The sequence below is a fragment of the Cottoperca gobio genome, unplaced genomic scaffold (genome assembly GCF_900634415.1).
Source record: "Cottoperca gobio unplaced genomic scaffold, fCotGob3.1 fCotGob3_285arrow_ctg1, whole genome shotgun sequence".
NCBI lineage: Eukaryota > Metazoa > Chordata > Actinopteri > Perciformes > Bovichtidae > Cottoperca > Cottoperca gobio.
This window is the reverse complement of record NW_021166895.1, coordinates 150001-166531: the sequence shown is the minus strand read 5'-3', so window position 1 is coordinate 166531 and position 16531 is coordinate 150001. Positions and strand designations below refer to the sequence as shown.

Sequence of the window (16531 nt, the reverse complement as noted above, 5' to 3'; positions counted from 1 at the left end):
TCAAGATTTCTCGACTTTTGTTTTAGTTTGCGGATTTGTAAATTAAGCCGGAGCTTTCTTTTTCTGTTTTATGATCTTCTTCTTTAGAGGAGCGACAGAGTCGAGTGTTATTCGCAGTGAGGCTGCAGCGCTATCAACAAGATGATTAATTTGGGAGGGACTAAAGTTAGCATTGGAGTCCTCTGTTATATTGATATTGAGTCCTGGTATTGAATCAAGTGCTGATGGAATCACTTCCTTAAATTTAGTCACAGCACTTTCAGATAAACATCGAGCGTAGGATATTTTGCCTACTGGCTTGTAGTCCAGTAACAGGACTTCAAAAGTTATTAAAAAATGGTCTGATAAAAGAGGATTATGTGGACACACTGATAAACTTTCAATTTCAACACCATATCCCAGAACAAGGTCCAGAGTGTGGTTTAAACAGTGAGTTGGTTCATGTACATTCTGACTGAACCCAATTGAATCTAATATTGAGATAAATGCATTATTAAGGCTGTCACTATCAACATCCACATGAATATTAAAGTCACCTACAATAATTACTTTATCTGTTTTAAGGACTAAATTTGATAAAAATTCTGAGAATTCAGATAGAAATTCAGAGTACGGACCAGGAGGGCGGTACACAGTAACAAATAAAATTGGCTTTATTGTTTTCCATGTTGGGTTTGAGAGCGTAAGAACAAGGCTTTCAAAAGAGTTATATTTTAGTTTAGGCTTAGGATTGATCAAGAGGTTTGAGTCAAATATGGCCCCAACTCCACCTCCTCGGCCAGTACCTCGAGGAATGTGAGTATTAATATGACCAGGTGGAGTAGATTCATTTAGACTGACATATTCTTCATGTCTCAGCCAGGTTTCAGTGAGACAAAATAAATCAATCTTATTATCTGATATTAAATCATTTACCAATCCAGCTTTCGTTGATAAAGATCTGATGTTTAAGAGCCCACATTAGCGTCACTCCTAATCAGACCAGGCCTTCCCCAGAAAGTCCGCCAATTGTCTACGAAGCCCACATCATTATCTGGACACCACCGTGAGAGCCAGCGACGGAATGATGACATGCGGCTGAACATGTCATCATTCAAAAGATGTCAATGACAATGTCCGTTCCCAGGACATTCACTGGTGTTGGGGGGGTGGAATGATGGCGCCTCCTGAAGTCCACCACCAGCTCCCTGGTCTTCCTTGCGTTGAGCAGGAGGTGGTTCCTCTGGCACCAGAGGGCAAAGCCCTGTGTCAGCTCTCTGCACTCCTTGTTATCCCCATCAGAGATGAGGCCAACAATAGCAGAGTCAGAGAACTTCTGCAGGTGACACTTTGCTGTATTGTGGGTGAAGTCTGCAGTGTAGAGGGTGAAGAGAAACGGTGCCACAACCGTTCCCTGGAGGCCCCGTGCTGCAGACAATCGTGTCCAAGTGACACTCCCGGTTCCTCACATACTGTCGATGGTTAGTGATGTAATTATAAAAGTAGAGCAGCACGTGACGACTTCAGGGTCAAACAATCATTAACTGTGTCATCAAATATTAACCTGAAGCTGAATGTAACCAGTTAATTAAAGAAGAAAGAAGAGTCAGCTTGTGTCTGCAGGTGATGAGATGTGAAATGTGTTTAATCAGCTGCACGTGATATTGGAAACATTTTGGGCTGCAGAGGGTTAACACTGTAAGCCCCACCCCCTTCCTCTGATTGGCTCTGCGTGTTTTCACGGGACTCTGCTGTTCACAGTGACCTGGTCCTCACAGCACAACCTACACCAGCTCAGCAGAACAACATGGGTGAGCAGATCTCTCTTCATCTCTTCCCCCTCTATCATTCCTGCAGCTGCTTAAATCTCATGTTTGCCTGGCACAGAGCTGCAGCTCCCTGCTGACCTTTGTTCTCATTCAGGCCGTTAATTCTGAAAAGCTCTTTTCTGCAGCTCAGGAGGGAAACTAAAGATGCAGTCTGTTGAAATGATCAGGATACAAAAAAACTTTATTTATTTATTTATTTGTTAACGTTTTGCATGCAAAAGGAAGACATTTTAATATATTATTTCATATCAAAAGACATTTACATAGAATAAAGGAACAGCAGGTTCTGGACGGTGATTCTGAATCCAGTTAAATAATTAGTTACGTAAGTCTCAGCAACTTGTTGCTTCTTTGCTGTTGATGAAACGCTAACTTCCTGCAAAGTTGTCTCCAACTTTCATACTAACTAGAAGAAAAATTTCTTTGCAAGAAAAACTCTTTTAACCTAATATTCATGGTTCAGTCGTTGATTAAACTTTATTATTTCTTTTGTTCTCTGTAATCTGACAATATCCAACAAGGTATAATATGCAGCATTTTCCTAAAAAACAATATTCAGACTCAATAATCCAATCAATGTGTGTGTGGGATATTTCTGCATCAACACAGGCTGCATTACAAATCTCGTACTTTTCTTTTTACTGTTAGTACATACTGTTGCAGGTTTGCAGATAACTGGGACAAACTACTTTATCAAAACACGGCTCCTTGAACTTTGACCATCTTGCTGATATTTCTGCTGTGCAAAGGATTGTGGGTCAGGACAAGAAAAGCCTGCAGAATGTGACCCGATGCAGTTCGTCCTGTTACTGTTGGCAAACTTCGTTTGACATACTTTGTGGTTAGAGAATACAGATTGATAAGCTACGACACACACACACACACACACACACACACACACACACACACACACACGCACACTGTGTTTGTTTGTTCCTAACATGGCAAGTCAACTCTTGGTATCTGTTCATTAACAGAGTAACAGGACCAGTTCTGTCATTCTGCTGCAGGTCGAAGTATTTTTTACAGATTCTTTATTCTAAAGTTTTGTTGTGATGCTTTTACAGTAGGGCGTGTTGTGTGTAGCCTGCAGCATTTCTCTTCATTCAGCCAGCAACTCTCTCTCAGCAACTTTCTGCAGGATTCACTTTGAAGTCTAACTGAAGGGACACAAGTCTAAAAAGATCTGCTGCAAGATTTAAAAAGAAGCCCCACAAAATAAAAACAAGTAAAATATGATCACATAATAATAATAATAATAATAATAATAATAATAATAATAAATTGAATTTATATAGCGCTTTTCAAGACCTCAAAGCCGCTTTACAATAGTATGGGAAGTGGGGGGAGGGGTTAGGACGAGGGAAGAAAGGGAAAGAGAAAAGGAAAAAAAGAAAATAATTATAATACGGTTAACGGGGCTAGCAAATGATAGTTGAGAAGAGGTGCGTCTTGAGGCGGGACTGAAATATGGAGAGGGACTGAGAGTCACGGATGTCTTGGGGGAGGGAGTTCCAGAGCCTGGGTGCTGCCCTGGAGAAGGCTGTCTCCAAAACTGCTTGGATTTGGGGGTGGAAAGGAGACCAGCTGAGGTGGATCTCAGGGTTGGTAAGGGGGGTTGAGGTCAGTGAGATAGGAGGGGGCTAGGTAGTGGAGGGCTTTGTAAGTGAGGACCAGGAGTTTGTAGTTGATTCGGAGGGAGACAGGTAGCCAGTGGAGTTCTTTGAGGACTGGGGTGATGTGGTGCCAAGATTTGGTGTGTGTGTGTGTGAGGAGTCGGGCGGCGGAGTTCTGGACCAGTTGGAGTCTGTTGATGGAGCTTGCGGTGATGCCATATAGAAGGGAGTTACAGTCGTCAAGGCGGGGCCTTGTCTTTCAGTCTTTCAGCTGCTGGGCGGGTGAGAGACAGTCTGATTTTTGCAATATTGCGGAGGTGGAAAAAGGAAGTTTTGACAATATGGCGGATATGGGGCTCGAGGGAGAGGTCAAAGATCACACCAAGGTTGCGTGCCTTAGGGGAGGGGGAAACAGTGGTGTCGTCAATGGTGAGTGTCAGGTTAGAGGTTTTGCTGAGTGTGGATTTGGAGCCGATGAGGAGGAATTCAGTTTTGTTGCTGTTAAGTTTGAGGAAGTTGTGTTGCCTCCAGTTTATTATTTCTGTGAGACATGATTCGATGTGGGAGAGGGGGGGTTATGGGGGGATTTGGTGCTGAGGTAGATCTGAGTGTCGTCGGTCAGGTTGAAGTGGCGGAGAATCAACACCGAGGGGGAGGATGTACATTGTGAAGAGGAGGGGGCCGAGTACTGAACCTTGGGGGACGCCTTGGGTGACTGGCGCTGTGGTAGAGGAGTGGTTGTGATGGGAAATGAAGTGGGATCTGTCGGAGAGGTAGGACTGGAGCCACCTGAATGCAGTACAATGCAGTGAGTTTGACATTAACAGCCTCACAGACTGTATCGCTGACTATATTAACTTCTGTGTGGATAACGTCGTACCCACCAGGACTGTATGATGTTTCCCAAACAACAAACCTTGGATGAATCCTGAGATAAAGGCTCTCCTCAAAGACAAAAAGAGGGCCTTTAGGTCAGGTGACAAGGAAGAGCTGAGGATTGTTCAGAGGGAGCTGAGGTGGAAGATCAGAGAGGGAAAGAACACCTACAGGAATAAGATGGAGGAGCAGCTGCAGCAGAGGAATGTTAGCGTGTCTGGAGAGGCCGGAAAACCATCTCTGGGTACAAGGAGCCAGACTCTCAGGGGGACCTAAAGTGGATCAATAGATTTGATCAGTCAGGCGCCCCTCCCCCGGCTCATTCCCCCGTGCTGCAACCTCCATTGTTCTTATCACCGGTGTACGACCCTGCCATCTCCACCCTGCCCCCTTCCTCAACCCCTAGCTGTCAGCTACTTCACACATCCTCTCTATCTCCTGCTTCTCCACTCACACACACCCCTCAGACCCCCCACCCCAAGGACTTCAACAGCTTCAGACCGGTGGCGCTGACATCGCAGCTGATGAAGACCCTGGAGAGGCTGGTCCTTGGCTATCTTCGACCCCTTGTGAGACCATCCATGGACCCACTTCAGTTCGCCTACCAACCTGGCATTGGGGTGGATGCCGCTGTCATCTACCTGATGCAGAGATCCCTCTCTCACCTGGAGAAGGCTGGGGGCACTGTGAGAATCATGTTCTTTGATTTCTCCAGTGCCTTCAACACCATTCAACCTAGGCTGCTGGGGGACAAGCTGGAGTCCTCAGGGGTGGATCACCACCTCACCAGCTGGATCCTGGACTACCTTACCAACCGTCCACAGTACGTGAGGAGTGTCAAACGGACACGATTGTCTGCAGCACGGGGGCCCCCCAAGGAATGGTTCTGGCACCGTTTCCCTTCACCCTCTACACTGTAGACTTCACCCACAATACAGCAAAGTGTCACCTGCAGAAGTTCTCTGACTCTGCTATTGTCTCATCTCTGATGGGAATAACAAGTACGAGTACAGAGAGCTGACACAGGACTTTGTCCTCTAGTGCCAGAGGAACCACCTCCTGCTCAACGCAGGGAAGACCAGGGAGCTGGTGGTGGACTTCAGGAGGCGCCATCATTCCCCCCCCAACACCAGTGAACGTCCTGGGTACGGACATTGAGATTGTAAAATCTGGGCGTTCACCGGAACAATAAACTGGACTGGTCAGATAACTCTGCTGCTCTGTTCAAGAAGGGACAGATCAGGCTTTATCTGCTAGGGAGACTGAGATCTTTTGGAGTGCAAGGGGCACTCCTTAAGACCATCTTTGACTCTGTGGTGGCATCTGCTATTTTTTATGGAGTGGTTTGCTGGGGCTGCGGACAGGAAGAGACTGAACAGACCAGTTAAGAAGGCCAGCTCTGTGGAGGTGGTGGGAGACAGGAGAATGACGGCCAAGCTGTCCTCTCTATTGGACAACATGTCCCACCCCCTCCAGGACACTTTGTCCGCACTGTGCAGCTCCTTCAGTGACAGGCTGTTTCACCCGCGGTGTCTCACAGAGAGATACCTTAGGTCCTTTCTTCCTGCAGCGGTCAGACTGTACAATCACCACGGCCCCTGGTGGACCACCACACCAACAAAAGTCTATTCCGACAGTGTGCAATTACCAATGCCTTGTGCAATATTCACTTTTTTATAACTTTTGCAATTACACTATCATGTGCAATATTCACTCCTACACTTTTCTTTTCTCCAATGACTGTACTTATATTACTTATGTTGCTGTTACTGTATTTCTATTCTATTTGATTGTTACTTGTCACTTTACTCTCTTTGCTGTAACAATGTAAATTTCCCCGTCATGGGACAAATAAAGGATTTCTGATTCTGAAACAGTCCTGCATTGGATGTGTCGTGATGTTACAGCAGGATGAACTGTAATAACTGATAATTAAGCATGTGAACATGCTAAGTGTGTTAGCATACATATCATGCATAGACAGGTTGATGTCTCCAGCAGTAAAAACAGAGTTGAGGGGGTTTCAAGACCTTCTATGTGTTGTGTTTTCTCAGCCACCTGTTCAGGATGTGGACCGGGATACCGCAGCCCGCTGGACGCCATGAAAGGTGAGTCTGTGTGTCGATGCCACAGACTGAATTTAAGAAGTCACGTAGTCACTGTGACGTCACCTGTTGGATCGTGAACTACCGCTTTGAAGCCTGGAGTTTGGCATCTTGGCCGTCACCATCATGTTGTTTGGCCGGGGGTTATCAGAGAGGACGCAGGTTTAAGGCCCTTCTGCGTTGGCCTCACTCATCAGAGCCGGAAGTTGCCGCTTGCGATACATAAAGTTGTTTTCCTGTTGAAGGTCGTCGGGAGGAGATTGTGTACCTGCCGTGCATCTACTGCAACACTGGTATCCTAAAACCCGACTACCTCGCCACCGTCGACGTCGACCCGAAGTCCTCCACCTACTGTCAGGTAGAGCGAGTCCTCAGCCCCTGCCTCCTTCTGCTGCAGTTTATCTTCTTGTGATTTAATTTCTTGTCTTTGCTCTCTCAGCAGCTCTCGCCTCCTGCTTGATAAACGTCTTGTGTCATTTCTTCTTCTTCTTGGTCCTCCTTCAGGTTTTTGTTTTTCTGTCTCTAACCTGCAGCATCTGTTTTACTGTCTTTCTGCATCACTTTGCCAAATTCTCAAAAGTCTTAAACTATCTTTTAAATAAATGAAATGCATCCTTCTCATTGTTTGGCACTAACGATTGGTGCAGGTCATCCACCGGCTGCCGATGCCGAACCTCCGTGATGAGCTGCATCACTCCGGCTGGAACGCCTGCAGCAGCTGCTTCGGCGACGCCTCCAAGAAAAGAAACCGTCTGATTCTGCCGTCGCTCATCTCCTCCAGAGTCTATGTGGTTGACGTGGGGACCAATCCCAGAGCTCCGCAGATGCACAAGGTACAAGCAGACGCAGGTCATTAGCTTTAGCTCGACGCTAGTGCAGCACACCTTTTTCTTTTGGATATGACGCACATCCTACGTAGCCCAATCAACGTACACAAGTGGGGTTAATTATTGGTGACACAACAAGTACCTTTCACAGGGGGGCCATGCACGCCTCCCCTCCTAACTTCCCTTCCTGTATTCCTGCAGCAGAGACCAAAGCTGGATTCCCAGTCGGGCCTGAAAGCTTCAGGTTCTCCGAGTCGCTGTGTTTGTCTGTCCAGAAGTAGTTTGTGAATGTGCACCACGAAAGGAGGGGGTTAGGGTTCAGTGGGGCCTCGTAGTGAGAAAATAAACTGACTCAACACTGCAGCTGCTTTCTTTTACTTTAGAGAAATAAGGGAAATAAAGGAGGAGGAAGATGAAGGTTCACCCTGAGTTAAGACTGGAGGATAAACACTCTCACAGCTGCTCTTTAAAAGCTTAACATGTTTGACAGACATTAGGGTCGGTGTCGTGGGGAATAAAAAATGTTGCTCTGCTGTCTCCAGCCTGATAAATAACGTTGGTGTCCTCTGAGGCTTTAATGCAGGCTGCTGGTTTGCAGCTGGAGGAACCAGGACGCTAGATTCTCCCTTCAGGGATTAAGGAAGGAGTTCCTCAGGTTCCTGTTCATCATGTTTTTCACATGTGAAAAATATATTTGAGTTCTGAAAATTAAAAAAACTTTTTTCTCAGAATTCAAAAAAACATTTGACATGTGGTCAGAAGTCAGATAAGTGTTGGGCCCTGATCCTCTGTGCAGCTTTATGCAGCTGAGCTCCTGTGGCCGGCTGCTTGCAGCAACTTTAACATTTTCTTTAGAGTTGTGAAAAGTTCATCTTAAGTCCTGTGCGGAGGCAAGACACATGTTGTGAGTTGTGTTTCTGTTGTCTTGGTTTCAGATGGTGGAGCCGGTCGATCTGTTCTGGAAGTGCGGCCTGGCGAACCCTCACACCACCCACTGTCTGGGCGACGGGCAGATCATGATCAGCTGTATGGGAGATCCGGCCGGCAACGGCAAAGGTGACCACCAGCAGACAATAATATCAAAGATATAAATCAGAAGCTGCCCAAAGTGAAGGGATGTGGAAGCACAGCGGGACACAACAAACCTGCTAATTGTTGCTGCAGCGGCCTCCAACCCTGGGGGCGGGACCCCCACTAGGGGTCGCCAAAGCTTCACGGGGGCTTTCTTAGTTTAAAGGGTGTAAGAGAACCTTTTTTTAAAAATGATATATATACTTTATCTTAAGATTTCATTCATTTCTGTGTACTAAATTAAATAGTTATTTTTAAGTTTGGATACTTATTCAAGTTATAAGTTATAAGTTCACAGTTCTCTGCTCAACAGCCTCGTTCTGCTGTACACAAATTCAAATCACCAAAGAGCTGACAGCACAGAGAGAAGAATACAGTGAATCTATCAAAAAAGAAGCCTAATAAATACTTATGATTGTTAATAATTCAAAAGAATACATAATACAGATCGAGAATTGTATTAAAAGTTCCTTAAAAAGGAGCAAAACTGATCACTGATGCAGTATTCACAGGAAATAATCTGCTGATATTCATCCAAATCGTTTTACACAAACTTCCTGTAGTTATTGCGTCACTATTTGGGTTAATTGTACCCAATCAGTTCTCAGAGGTTGTCGGTTTACACAGTGAACAATCCCTTCAGGACAGTTTCAGCGTTACTCCTGCTGTCGCCCTCTCAGGGGGTTTCATCTTGCTGGACGGTGAGACGTTCGAGGTGGTCGGTAACTGGGAGCACCCGGATGAAGCAGCGCCCTTTGGATATGACTTCTGGTACCAGCCTCGACACAACGTGATGATCAGCACTGAATGGGGTGCACCCAAAGCTCTAGCTGACGGGTTTAATCCCGTCCACATCAAGGAAGGTGAGTCAAGAGGAAACATTTATCTTTTCTTTACTTTAACTATTTTACCCTCATGAAGTGTCAAAATAATATCAAATTCCAGTTTTTATCACAGGGTTCTGGATCCCAGTAAGACCTGAGTCTGTAACATCACGATCTTTGACTTCAGGATGTTCTGACGGAGACAAAACTTGAGAACTTCATGGATAGTTCTACACATGTTCAGAGAAACCTCAGCTCATACGAGTTCATTGTTTTTGGTGTCCCAGGACTCTACGGCAGCTCCCTCCATGTTTGGGACTGGACCACCCACAGGAAACTGCAGACGATCGATCTGGGAGAGGAGGGTGCTATTCCCCTCGAGGTCCGATTCCTCCACGACCCAGACGCCACCGAGGGCTACGTGGGATGTGCTCTGAAGGGATCAGTCTTCAGATTCTACAAAACACCAGTCAGTACCGCAAAGTTCTAGATCCAAGAAGGACTATAGTCAGTAGCAGAGAGTTCTAGAATCAAGAAGGACTATAGTGAGTACCGCAGGGTTCTTTTAAAAAAAAAATATTTTGGGGTTTCTTTTAAGAAGTTTTTCCTTGTGCGATGCGAGGATCTAAGGACCTGTACAGTCTGTAAAGCACACTGAGACAAATGTATAATTTGTGATATTGGGCTATATAAATAAATTTGATTTGATTTGATTTATAGTCAGTAGCAGAGAGTTCTAGATCCAAGATAGACTATAGTCAGTAGTCGAGAGTTCTAGATCCAAGAAGGATTATACTCAGTACCGCAGAGTTCTAGATCCAAGAAGGACTATAGTCAGTACCGCAGAGTTCTAGATCCAAGAAGGACTATAGTCAGTAGTATAGTAATTTTCCACTTCCCCGTTGTTTCTACCACATCTACCAGTGTCTAAACTGGAAGGAAGTGGTAAAGTGGTAATACCCTCTTCATGCTTGATTTGATTGGCTGCCTGGGCCGACTCTGCACACCGTAGAAAAAACAGGTTTTTGCATTCAGCTGCAAAACTTAATGTCCGTGTTTGCATTGTAAAATCATTAGTACAATATCTTTTGTAAATTGGACCTTCACACTGGGCAGATTGCGGTTGATGCTCTATATGGAGCTCTCAATAGAGTTATCAGTGGCCGCAATCCATTCTTTGTGAGTTCCCCCCGTAACTTTGCAGTCTGGTTGATTTGTGATGACCACTTGTGATAAAGAGCTATACAGCTAAACAACCCTGAACTTTAGACTGTTTAGTCCTTAAAATCTAAGGGTAGCTTGCCAACCAAACCTTAATCAAGCAAACAACATTGTGATTGAGAGCATGTTAGCATGCTGATGTTAGCATTTAGCTGCTTTAGAGCCACAGACACTACGATAAAGTTTTCTGACATTTCTGATTCTGTATTTTTGTGTCTTCAGAAAGGTGACTGGGCGGCAGAGAAAGTGATCAGTGTTCCCAGTAAGAAGGTCGAGGGCTGGGCGCTGCCTGAGATGCCTGGTGAGCCTGTCTGTCTGTCTTTCTGTCTGTCTGCCTGTCTCACTGGTTACCTGTCTATCTGTCTCACTGTCTGTGTCCCTGTCTGTCTTCAGGTCTCATCACAGACATCCTGATCTCATTGGACGACCATTATCTGTACTTCAGTAATTGGCTCCACGGTGACATCAGACAGTATGACATCACAGACAAGAGGAGCCCACGATTGGTCGGCCAGGTCTGATGTTAATTCACCTGTACAGTAATGAACAGGTAAATGCTCAGAGAGTGAGACATGTAGCTAACCTGTCTGTGTGTTCCAGGTGTTTCTGGGAGGAAGTATCGTCAGTGACGGTCCAATCAGAGTCCTGGAAGACCCCGAGAACCAGCCGCAGCCCCCCCCACGCTTTATCCAGGTACAACAGACAGGAGGCAGTGATACAGGCAGAGAGATAGACAGTTAAACAGGATGCAAAGAGACAGGAGATAGTGAGACAGAAGGCGGTGAGACAGGAAGCAGTGAGACAGGCAGAAAGACAGGCAGACCAGACCAGCTGCTGAAAAGAAAAGCTGCAAAATCCAAAGGATTCGGTGAGAAGAGGCTCCAAGAGAAACACGGGTTCTAATTTTAAAGAGAAGTTCGATTTATTCTCACAAATTATTCTTGTTTGGTCTGAAAGAAGAAGTTGTTTGATGGGAGGCAGTGGGACAGACAGGATGTTGGACAGACGGGTCCATCCTCCACCAAAGATGTTATGTTGTCAGCTCGGTGTGTCTGTCTGTCAGCAGGATTACAGAAAAACTTCTTATTTATTGATTGATCTCTCTCTCCACCTGTCTGTCTCTCTCTCCACCTGTCTGTTTCTCAGGGGAGGCGTGTCCCTGGAGGTCCTCAGATGTTGCAGTTGAGTTTAGATGGTCTGAGACTTTATGTGACGACGTCTCTTTACAGCGGCTGGGACAAGCAGTTCTACCCTGACATGACCAAGTGAGTCCTGACTGTACTTCAGTTACTACTGTATCCTGTAGTACTACTGTTATATACTGTAATACTACTGTTATATACTGTAGTACTACTGTTATATACTGTAATACTACTGTTATATACTGTAATACTACTGTTATATACTGTAATATTACTGTTATATACTGTAGTACTACTGTTATATACTGTAATACTGCTATTATATACTATCATAATACTGTTTATGTATATATATTTAATATATTTGTCCATATCTGTGCAGGCAGGGCTCGGTGATGATGCAGATCGATGTGGACTCCGTGAGGGGGGGTCTCTCCCTGAACGAGAGCTTCCTGGTGGACTTCGGTAAAGAGCCCGACGGTCCGGCTCTCGCCCACGAGCTCAGATATCCTGGAGGAGACTGCACGTCCGACATCTGGCTCTAGACGCGTGTGGAAATGTAAACCCACGAGAAGTGAAAGGCTGAGCCGCACCATGCTGCATCACTGCATCAAATACTATCTCATAATAAAGTCACATTTAATCACTTAACTGACTCACAACATTCACTTAATACAAGCAGCTTCACTCATATGTGCCTTTTAATTCCTAATGTTTCCATCATGTTGTCTGTTAATACATATCTCATCATTCACTACGAGTCAGCTCCAAAGATATAATCTGTGGAATGAAATCCTGCTTTACCTGATCTCAGCTTCACGTCTAGATCAGAATGAAACCTTTGACTATTTTCATTTGTTTGGGACAAAGACCTGCTGTTTCCATGGTTTCCTGCTCAAACTATTATAGTATATTATATCATTATATTATATATTATATATCAGTCACACATCTCACTCTGTCAAGATACGACAAACATGAAGACAGAGCATTTAGTTACAGGAAATAATTCTGTTTTTGTGTTGTTTCATAAAAACCAGCAGTGGCATTATGTAAACAACATTTAAAAGGTTAAAATGATAAATAAATGAATATTTGTACTTATGATACTGCTCTGGAGAGTCAGTGAGGTGAGGCAGTGGTTGCAGTGGCTGGCGTAGATCCGGTGGTAGTTGTCTTTGATGATCCACACCAATGTGGGAAGGTACTGCAAACAACAATCTAGAACTTAGTTGAGAAATGGCATGGTAAACCTTCGTTGGAATGCCCCAGAGAGATATTATCTCACAGAGTAAAGCTTTAGTCACTGGAGCTGCAGTGGCATGTTTAGAAGTTTCTGCCTTCTTATGGACTTAGTTCAATGAAGTCCATCAGAAGGTGTTCAACAGGTCGTGTAGGTGGTGGGTGAGAAGCCTTGTGTGAACCACAAGTCATTGATTACACTTCACATTCCTCCCTTTTGACCCCTGGTCTAACCCATGTGTCAATCCTGCAAAGTGAGGAAAGACTTTTGGGCAGCAGGTAGCTTCCAATCTGCTGCAGCCATAAACTGGAGAGGTGCGAGAGAGGAGGGGAGAGAGACATAAGTGTGTCCTTGGGGAGAGGAGGGGAAAGCATATCTAGAGTCAGTGAAGAAGAAGAAGTAGGGGGGGGACAAATACTAAATAAATAAATAAAAACAGTTTTGATTAGGGAGGGGGGGCTGGGAGACAGCTTTTACAGCAGAGCTGCATCTGCTCTGTTGGTGCCCTGTGACACAGAGTCCGTGTGTGTGTGTGTGTGTGTGTGTGTGTGTGTGTGTGTGTGTGTGTCAGAGTGTGTGGTTAGCTGAGCAAGCTGTTCTTCATTGCATGAGCATGTGTGTGTGCTTTGTTTACTTCCCTTTTCCTGTGTCTCTGTAGTCAGGTGTCTCCCTCCCCCTCCACATGCCTCCCCTCCCGTAGCCAGGCACTCCTCCATGTTGCTGCTGCTCGTGTCTTTTACGATCTGTATCCTGGTGAACTCTGTTTTCTGTTTTTGTCTCTGGTCTGTTTTCTCCTTTCTCTCCACGACGGCTCTCAGCATGACTGGTGTGTCTGATGATCTCGATCAGGCTTCTTCACAGCCAACGCAGCTCAATGTTACTGCAGATGAGAATGATGGAGGAGGTTTTGCAGGCGATGATGGTGGCTGATGTACACGTTGAGATTGTTGATTCGGTAATGGAGACGTGATGTGTGGAACATACGGAGGGCATGCGTTGAGTTCAGAATTCACCCCATACAGAGAAAGATACAAAACAAAATCCTGAGAAGTGTTGTCTGTTCCTATCATATCTGTTATGTCTGCTGTTTGCACATTTTCCTCCTTTCACTATTTTTCCTCATTTTAAAGCTTCATGACTGTCAAAGTCATCTGATTACTTAGATTTCACTTTCTTTGACTTCCTTAATTCTTTTTCTTTTCCCAATAAAGTTGTTTCCCAATTGTTGGAGTTGTGTTAAACTCAGTGAACCAGATGTGGAAACCCGTAGTCTTGCCAGGTTTTTAAGTGTTTACAACTCTCCGCACTATACTTCAAAAATCAAGTGGGCTCTCGACTTCTCTGGTCGATACTTTACTTCCCTTTGTCCGCGTTGTACAAAGTAAGTTAAAACACAATCGTCACTGAGTCCCAGATTTCGTTTATGGTAAAATCCAGATAAAACCATTATTAAACACGCTGGTTTAACCTTTTCTGACTACTTGTCTTCTCAATTAGATGACTGTCAGATATCCCTCGGGATAAAGGAGTTCAATATCTGACTACTCCTCTGCTGTGAGAAGTATAATTTCTGTCAAATATCCACCCTTGTTTCCCCTTCTCCCTTTCCTTACTTTAAATGATACTCAAAACCATTTCTTCACTTGATTTTTCATCAACACCAAGCAGGTCCATCAAGAAGCAAACAACACAAAACCCACAAATCAAACTAGAACACGTTCTGGTAAACAGGGTCAGAAATATATGATTTCTCGTTTCTTTACATTACTCTATATTATTTTCATCAATTGAAATACCTTAGGAATCAATAATCAAAATGATTTGCCATTTGCAATATGTAATTCCCCTTCTCTCTCTCTCTCCCCTTTCACAATCTGCACTTCCCACTATCATAAAGGCATGAAAAGCCCAAAAATATAACTTAAAAAAAAAAAAGAAGAATTTGTGGACTCAATTCAGGTCCTTCAGGATCTCGCTGAAGACGATCAGGAACCAGGTGGATCGGTCCTTTCATCTCTGAATGTTTGTCGGAGGTAAAGACAGAAGCAAACCAAAGGAGGAGGGTTGTCATTGTCACACGGCCATTGACTAAGATTCTGTGCTGGTATAAAATGAGGAAGGAACAGTGTGAGGCTGGCACTTTGTCATGGTTGTAGTCCTTCTGAAGGATCAGTCCCCGTCCTCCCTGGTTCGCAACGATCTCCTGTTCGTGACGTATATATACTGTACAGTATATATATATATATATACTGTACAGTATATATATATATATATATATATATATACAGTATATATATGTATATTTATACAGTATATATATGTATATATATACTGTATATATATACAGTATATATATACTGTACAGTATATATATGTATATATATATACTGTATATATATATGTATGTATATATATATACATATATGTATATATATATATATATATATATATATATATGTATATATATATATATATATATATATGTATATATATATATATATATGTATATATATATATACATATATATATATATATATGTATATATATATATATATATATATGTATATATATATATATACTGTATATATATATATATATATATATATATATATATATATACAGTATATATATATGTACTGTACAGTATATACACAAGTACAGGTCAGTACCTTGCAGTGACTCCCCTCCAGTCCAGCAGGGGGCAGCACCGCACCGGAGCCCGACTGGAAAAGCAGCCGCAGAAGAAGAAGCAGCGCCCCCTGTTGTTGACATGACGATCAGAGAGCATCAATGGAAACAAACTGGGAATAAAACTTCATTTAAAACCCGCGAAACTGTCACCAGGTAAGACTGATGCACCTGTGAACTCACTGACACCTGAAGAGTTTACCTGCCGCTGTGACAGAGCTAATGTTAGCTTAGCATACAGCTTTAAAAACAAGCAACAGTTGTCTTGATATCTGCCGGCTAATGCTGATGCTAACACTGCGGAGTGGACGAGTTAGCTTGTAGCCAGTTTGCGTCCTGTGTTCAGTTTAATCTCTTAGCTAACCGGCTACAGGACGATGCTAACGCTGAGTTAGCTGGTTAACTGCGCATCAACTACTTCAATTGGTTAGGCTAACATGAAGCTAAGCAAACAATCCGTTTATAACTTCACTGAGAGTCTGAGCTAATGCTAATATCTGGTTTATTTTCTGTCAGTTAGCTTTAAGCTAGGCTAACATCAGCTGACTCTTGGTCCGCCGGCTAACAATGGGGTTTATCTTTTAACAGTCAGTGACTCAATTAGTAACCAAATAGTTTTATTATGAACTAAAACCAGAGGTGGAATAAGTACTCAGATCTGTTACTGCAGTTACAGTAGTAATTCTAAAGTGTAGAAATATTTTAATGTTATTAACAAAAGTGCATTATGTGTCACATGGCATCAATAAAGTCTGAAATACTTTCTTTCTATTCTAAACGTTTTGAATGGAGGTAAAATTATATTGCTTAAAGCAGAGCTTTAATTATTAATCTACTAATGTTAATGATTCACCCACCAACTTTATCTTTAAAGTAACTTTATCTTTAAAGCAACTTTATCTTTAAAGTAACTTTATCTTTAAAGCAACTTTATCTTCTAAAGCAACTTTATCTTTAAAGTAACTTTATCTTCTAAAGCAACTTTATCTTTAAAGCAACTTTATCTTTAAAGCAACTTTATCTTTAAAGTAACTTTATCTTTAAAGCAACTTTATCTTCTAAAGCAACTTTATCTTTAAAGTAACTTTATCTTCTAAAGCAACTTTATCT

The 16531-nt window shown here is 43.3% G+C and overlaps 2 protein-coding genes across 5 annotated transcripts in view; both read left to right on the top strand.

Moving 5' to 3' along the window:
* Positions 1 to 1727: 1727 nt before the first annotated feature.
* Positions 1728 to 13960, top strand: selenbp1 (selenium binding protein 1). Of its 2 annotated transcripts, XM_029427032.1 has the most exons (13): positions 1728 to 1790; positions 6355 to 6408; positions 6651 to 6763; positions 7053 to 7238; positions 8168 to 8288; positions 8984 to 9166; positions 9415 to 9596; positions 10571 to 10649; positions 10742 to 10863; positions 10949 to 11041; positions 11495 to 11613; positions 11873 to 12049; positions 13552 to 13960. In XM_029427032.1, the coding sequence occupies exons 1-12, from the start codon at positions 1787 to 1789 to the stop codon at positions 12033 to 12035; spliced, it is 1419 nt and encodes a 472-aa protein (XP_029282892.1). In that variant the 5' UTR covers positions 1728 to 1786; the 3' UTR covers positions 12036 to 12049; positions 13552 to 13960. The 2 variants fall into 2 exon arrangements, with proteins under 2 accessions (XP_029282892.1, XP_029282891.1); XM_029427031.1 differs by having other exon boundaries at positions 11873 to 13960.
* A 1493-nt stretch (positions 13961 to 15453) lies between these two features.
* LOC115005241 (phosphatidylinositol 4-kinase beta-like) overlaps positions 15454 to 16531 on the top strand; it is a 17660-nt gene continuing 16582 nt past the window's right edge. Inside the window, exon 1 of one of the 3 annotated variants that reach the window (XM_029427028.1) lies at positions 15454 to 15577. The gene's annotated coding sequence lies outside the window, so the exon portion shown is untranslated. The other 2 variants (XM_029427030.1, XM_029427029.1) reach the window with 2 other exon arrangements.